Source organism: Phocoena sinus, chromosome 15, assembly GCF_008692025.1.
Source record: "Phocoena sinus isolate mPhoSin1 chromosome 15, mPhoSin1.pri, whole genome shotgun sequence".
NCBI lineage: Eukaryota > Metazoa > Chordata > Mammalia > Artiodactyla > Phocoenidae > Phocoena > Phocoena sinus.
The window spans coordinates 71,105,405-71,111,594 of NC_045777.1; the positions used below are offsets into that span (position 1 = coordinate 71,105,405).

Here is a 6,190-nt window from a genome sequence, read left to right on the forward strand (position 1 = left end):
TCCTACACTCGGAAGCAATGCCAACACTGGTCTTGCCTGATCCCAACTTCCGCACGCCCAGCCTACCTCTCCCAAAGTTCCAGCACGCACTGGAAGTAAGGGAAGTGTAATGACTCTCAGAACCATCTCACTTGGGGGGCAGGGGAGGGCAAGATGATGTCCCTCCACCTGCCTCTCCCCCTGCACTAACCGCTCAAGGAACTCAGAGCTTTGCAACAGGATTCTGGCCCCTGGGGCACCATCACCCAGGGATGCTGAAGGACAGGATCAGGGCTTCGGGAAGTGTCCCTGGAGAGGGCAAGGTTGGCACACCTGAGCTGGGGCCACACTTACCTTTCTCTGATGCTGGGGCCAGGTCAATGAAGCTGCGGCATTTTTCACCTTTGAAAAAAAAAGAAAGAAAGAAAGGTTTTCAGAATATGAAAGGAAGTGAGAGCTTCAGGCTTCTGCCTCTCCCCCTCCCACGAGCCCTGTACGGATCGGGGGGTAGCAGGGCCCCAACATCTCTAACCTGAGCAGCATCTTTCTCTAAACCCTAATTCCCAGAAAGCCAACGTCCTGAGGAATGTGGATGGCGAAGCCGCAAGTCCCCATGATGCCTCCTTCCGTCACCTCCCAGTCCAATCCATCCAGCCCTGTCACTCCCACCTCCTCAAAGCCCTCCTGCCCTTTCTACGGACTCCACCCCGTCCAGGCCCAGCAGGACGAGGGCAGAAGCCGTCACTGGGCTCCCTGGACCTCCACTCTGGCTTCTGTCGGATCCACTCTCCACACTGCAGCTGGAGGGATATTTTCAAACCACACAGCTCTGATTACATCACATGCATACACGCAAGTACGCACACTCCTGCTCAAAACACTTTATCCCAAAATAAAGCCCAAATTCTTTCCCATGGATCCAGGACTGGCCTCCACCGGCCTCTCCATCCACACCCACCCCCACCCCTCCTCCCCTCCCCTCCCCTCAGCTCCTATACTCTTCGTGTTCCCTTCCCCCACCCCTCGACTGGGAACACACTCCCTCCCTATTAGAAGCTCTCATGGCACCATGGCCTTCTCCTAGGTGGCAGCTAGTCACCTTATAACTCTTATCATTTCGTGTGTGATCCTCGGATGGTTCACAAGCTGGAAGTGGAAGCCCCGTGAAGGCAGGTACCACATCTTCAATTCATCCCCAGCTCAGAAAATGGTACCTCCATCCTCCCAGATGCTCAGGCCAGAACCTTGATATCATCCTTTGTTTCTCTCTTTCTCTCACACCTCCCCATCTGATCTGCAGGTCCAGCTTCCCAATATACTTAGAATCCAACTACTTTTCACCACCTCCTCTGGTCCCAGCCCCATCATCTCCTCCTGGATTACTGCAGTAGCCTCTGCATGGGTCTCCCTGTTTCTGCCCTTGTCCACACAGTCACCAGAAGGGTCCTGTTATAACCTAAGATGGATTATGCCTCCTCTCAGAACTTTCCCACGGTTCTCAATTCACTCAGAGTCAGAACCTAAGTCCTTACCATGGCCTATAAGGCCCTGTGTGATCTGTGCCCCCATCATCTCCCTGACGTCACTTCCTACTGGCTTGCCCCTTGCTCACTCCACTCCAGGCACACTGGCCTCCTTGCTGATCCTTAAATGTGCCAGCCACATTCCTGCCTCAGGACCTTTGCACGTGCTGTTACTTCTCCCTGGAGCATTCCTCCCCCAGATAGTGGAATGGTTTGCCCTTCCTCTCCTTTATCACTTTCCCCAAGTTTTACCTTCTCAGGAAGGCCTTTCCTAACTAGTCTATTTAATATTCCAAACACCTTTTCCCTGACTCTCCCCATCTCTCTTCCTGCTGGAGCCCTAGCACCTAGAACACTGCCTGGTACATAGAGAGTGCTCAATAAATATTTATTGAAGGGGTATACGAATGAGTAAATGAATGAATGGACAAACGAATGCCTTCCACCCAAACCTTATGCCTATAAGAAACTTCAGCTCTTCAGTCTTTCCTCCCAGCCTCCTTGATGCCAGGCCCTATGCTGGCCATCAAGGACACAGTGAGAGCAAGATGTGACCTAGCCTTAAGGTCCTTTCTCAGATAGGACACGTGCTCTATACTTTGCCTCAGTCCCCACCACACCCTGTTGCTTTACCCCTAGACCTTAGACCTCACTGGTCCCTGAGACACTAGATTCGCTCACCTTTAGGGTGAGCTTGCAACTCCTAGTTCAAGGGTTTTACTACTGAGCATAGCAGCAAGAGATAGATTTCACTGATGAGCCCAACAAGGAGATAGACTTTGAGTCCAAATGGAGTCAATGTAGGTTGGGGATGAAAAGAATCTGGAAGATTCCAGCATTCTCAATTCTTGTGTCTGCTTGAAGCTTCCTAAGTTTTCCTCTAAGGAGGTCCCTTGAAGCCCGTTTGGGCTCCTGAACCTCCTTCCAGCCCCATACAAATGCAAAGGCAGATATCAGGGAGTGGTGAGAGATGAGGCTGAGAAGGAAGGCTGGGGCCAGATCACGAAGGGTCTCAAGTGCTGAGTTAAGGAGTGGATTCCTCTCTTATATATGTCACCCCTTCCAAAAAACCATGAGGCCACAGGTGGATGGATGCCGTTCCTGTGATTCCATCATGCTTGCTTCCTCCCCAGGCTCTATATTGAGATGTAGGACCCCCTCCTTCCTTTATAGAAAAGGCTCAGGGCCACTGAGTGATCAGCCAGGACCACACAGTGAGTCAATGGTACCGAGATTATAAAGAGATGTTTGCTGACAGCCAAGAACCGGAAGAGGATTTTTTAAAATGAGAATAGGTAGTGTGCTAAGAATGGATGGATTTTGAATGCATCATCTTAAACTTTCTTTATGTTATACTGTTTTCTCAGAGCTAGAGAGGGAAAATTTTAATGGCTAAATTCAGACCAGCAGCCAGGGCCCCATTAAGACTTTTGTGGACCCTAGGCTCTTTTGCCTTTGGAGTCTCCTCCTCAATAAAGACAAATTAAATTAAAAATTGTATTTTAGGGGGCTTCCCTGGTGGCGCAGTGGTTGAGAGTCCGCCTGCCGATGCAGGGAACACGGGTTCGTGCCCCGGTCCGGGAGGATCCCACATGCCGCGGAGCGGCTGGGCCCGTGAGCCATGGCCACTGAGCCTGTGCGTCCGGAGCCTGTGCTCCGCAACGGGAGAGGCCACAACAGTGAGAGGCCTGCGTACCACAAAAAAAAATTAATTAATTTAAAAAAATTGAATTTTACAAATGCATTGGTTAAAGATTAATATATTAACATTATATATTAAAAATTTTCTTCACCTAAAAGGTTTTTTTTATTCTGATTCTGAAAGAAATTAAAACATTTTATGGGCTTTTGCTCTGACCGTGTACCCTGAAATCCTGCTGAATTCATTTATTAGTTCTGATAGCTTTTAGTGGATTCTTAGGATTTACTATATACAAGATCATGTAATCTACAAACAGATACAGTTTCACTTTTTCCTTTTAATCTCGATGTCATTTATTTCTTTTTCTTGACTGATTGCTCTGGCCAAAACCTCCAGTATAATGTTGAATAGAAGTGGCAAGAACAGGCATCCTTGTCTTGTTCCTGATATGAAAGGGAAAGAATTCATTCTTGTACCACAAGTATGATGTTAACTGTATTCTTTTTCATAGATACTCTTTATCGGGTTGGGGAAGTTCTCTTCTATTTCTAGTTTGTTGAGTAGTTTTATTGTAAAAGTGTGTTTACTTTCTCTTTAATTCCACAACAACCTACAATGTAGTTCTGAGAATCCCCATTTTAGAGACAAGCAAACTGAGGCTCTGAGCTTTCAATGACTTGCCCAAGACCACATAGCCAGTAAGTGATGGACTCAACCCAGTACATAGACCCCAAACTCCATGCCCTAAAGTTTTTCCAGCTATCTATTCCCATTTGCAGCTAGCCATTCCCACTGTGCAGAGCTACTAGGTCCTAAAAGTAACTCTCTGAGAACATACCTCCATGCAGATAGGGAAAATCCACCAGGGACTAAATAAAATGGCTCTCACGCTTCTATTTCTGCTACGTAGACAAGACCAAATAGAAGATGTTTGAGCAGAGATGGTCAAACTTGGCCCAACACTCCCTGTGCAGGGCAAAGCTGAGCTTTAAGGAAAAATCATAGTAATGACATAAGGACAACTGGATATTTCAATGGTCACCAAGTCTAATAACTAAAATCCAAACACAGAAGAGATTCTGGGCTCCAGACCCTTAGTTCCATGATAAAGGTTAGCTAACCATTTGTGAGAAAGATATCAAACTATACCACATTGGCTAATTGCTTTTAGAAGTGGCCCTTAAAACTTTAAAATCTTTATCAGTTATTATTACATTTGTATGTTCAACAAGGGATTTCGTTTGGGTATAAAACTGAAGAAAAGTGCACTTATCTCTTCAGACCAAAACTTGTCAATTAGATCATGGAGCTGTGGCCTGTCACTGCCACCTGATGGCAGCATACCTTCCTTGCACTGTGGAACTAGAAAGCTGGAAAGAATCTTTTTTTTTTTTTTAAATAAATTTATTTATTTTTGGCTGCGTTGGGTCTTCGCTGCTCCATGCAGGCTTTCTCTAGTTGCGGTGAGCGGGGGCTACTCTTCGTTGCAGTGCACAGGCTTCTCATTGTGGTGGCTTCTCTTTGTTGTGGAGCATTGGCTCTAGGCACGCTGTTTCCAGTAGCTGGGGCACGCAGGCTCACTAGTTGTGGCTCGCAGGCTCTAGAGCACAGGCTCAGTAGTTGTGGCACACAGGCCTAGTTGCTCTGTGGCATGTGGGATCTTCCCAGACCAGGGCTCGAACCTATGTCCCCTGCATTAGCAGGCGGATTCTTAATCACTGCACCACCAGGGAAGTCCCTGGAAAGAATCTTAAAGGTCATCCAACGTAAGTGGTTCTCAGCCCTGGGAAGCCCAGGCCCCACCCACAGACATTCTGGTTTAACTGGTCGGCAGGAGGCCTAAACATCAGTGGGTTTTCAAAGCCCCCAGGTGATTCCAGTCACAGCCAGGGTGAGATTCACATTCCAATCTGATTTGCAAAAACAACTATTTTCAACATTAGAAAAGCAACAGTAAGTCATTTTAGTGACAGCTGGTGCTATCTCATGGGACACTCCTTCCAGCAACAGTGTTTATGGGGCAGGGTAGCAGAATGGCCAAGGCCTGAGCTCCGGAATCAGCAGAGATGGGTTCAAATCCTGGCTCTGTCACTTCCTGTCATGTGAGTTCACAGTCTTTCTGGACCTTGAGTTCCTCGTCTGTAAAATAGGCACAGCACCTACAGGGGTGTTATAAAGACTCAACATGGGCAAAGAACTTAGACAGGATGCCTGGAACAGAGTGGGAACTTAGGAGATGGTGGCTGTCAACACCATCATAATCATCACCTGCCACACAGGGGTCAGAGGAAACATGGAACATCATGGGAAGAGAGACAAGACTGGTGCATGGACCACCATGGGGGTGGTGGTATGTGGCTCTAGAGCCAGACCTGCGTGGGTTCAGCCTGGCTCCATCACCTGCTAGATATGTAACATCAACGTTAGCCTTTTGGTGCCTCAGTTTCCCTACCTATAAAAAGTGAAAATCACTAATGCTAGTGTTTCTGTAGTGCTTATTACAGGGTGGATCTGTAGGGCTTGGTGCCAACCACCAGGTGACACAGCTAGGACAGCTCAGCAGGCAGGAGTCCAGCCAAGTGGCAGCTGCAGGGATACATGGGTTCCCCTACGGCCCCGCACCTTCCGTTGTCTCCCCCTAACCATTGGACATTGCCTGGTAACTGCCTCATTTTTGCCCCGTGAAGATGCCCTTTCTCCCATCACTTCCTCCCACTCTGATTCCCTCTGACCCAAGATGAGCTACCAAGATCAAGCGGACGAATGGGTGTCAGCCTCTCCTCCCCAGGAGGAGAGTTCCCTAAAGATCCACTGTGTTCCCAGAGGGCCCCTGGAGGGTAACGCTGTCCCACTTCAGGGAGGGGCAGAGGAGGGAATTTGTGCAGGGGGAGGATAGAGCCAGCAGACCCCTGGGGAGAAGTTTTTGGGGGTCCATGAGCTACAGGACCTCCACAGCCCCCTATGGAGATGTCAGGACCTTCTAGGAAAACAGCCTGGGAAAGCTGGACTTTGGGGTCAGAGGTCACAGGTTTAACAAAAATCCTGC

At 48.3% G+C, this 6,190-nt stretch overlaps 1 protein-coding gene across 1 annotated transcript in view; it reads right to left on the reverse strand.

Annotated features, from left to right (window-relative positions):
* The window catches only part of GSG1L (GSG1 like), a 219,212-nt gene that overhangs the window by 134,495 nt on the left and 78,527 nt on the right, over positions 1-6,190 (reverse strand). The window contains exon 2 of the mRNA XM_032605578.1: positions 334-381. Within this exon, the coding sequence (XP_032461469.1) occupies positions 334-381 (48 nt within the window). The remainder of the gene's footprint in view (positions 1-333; positions 382-6,190) is intronic.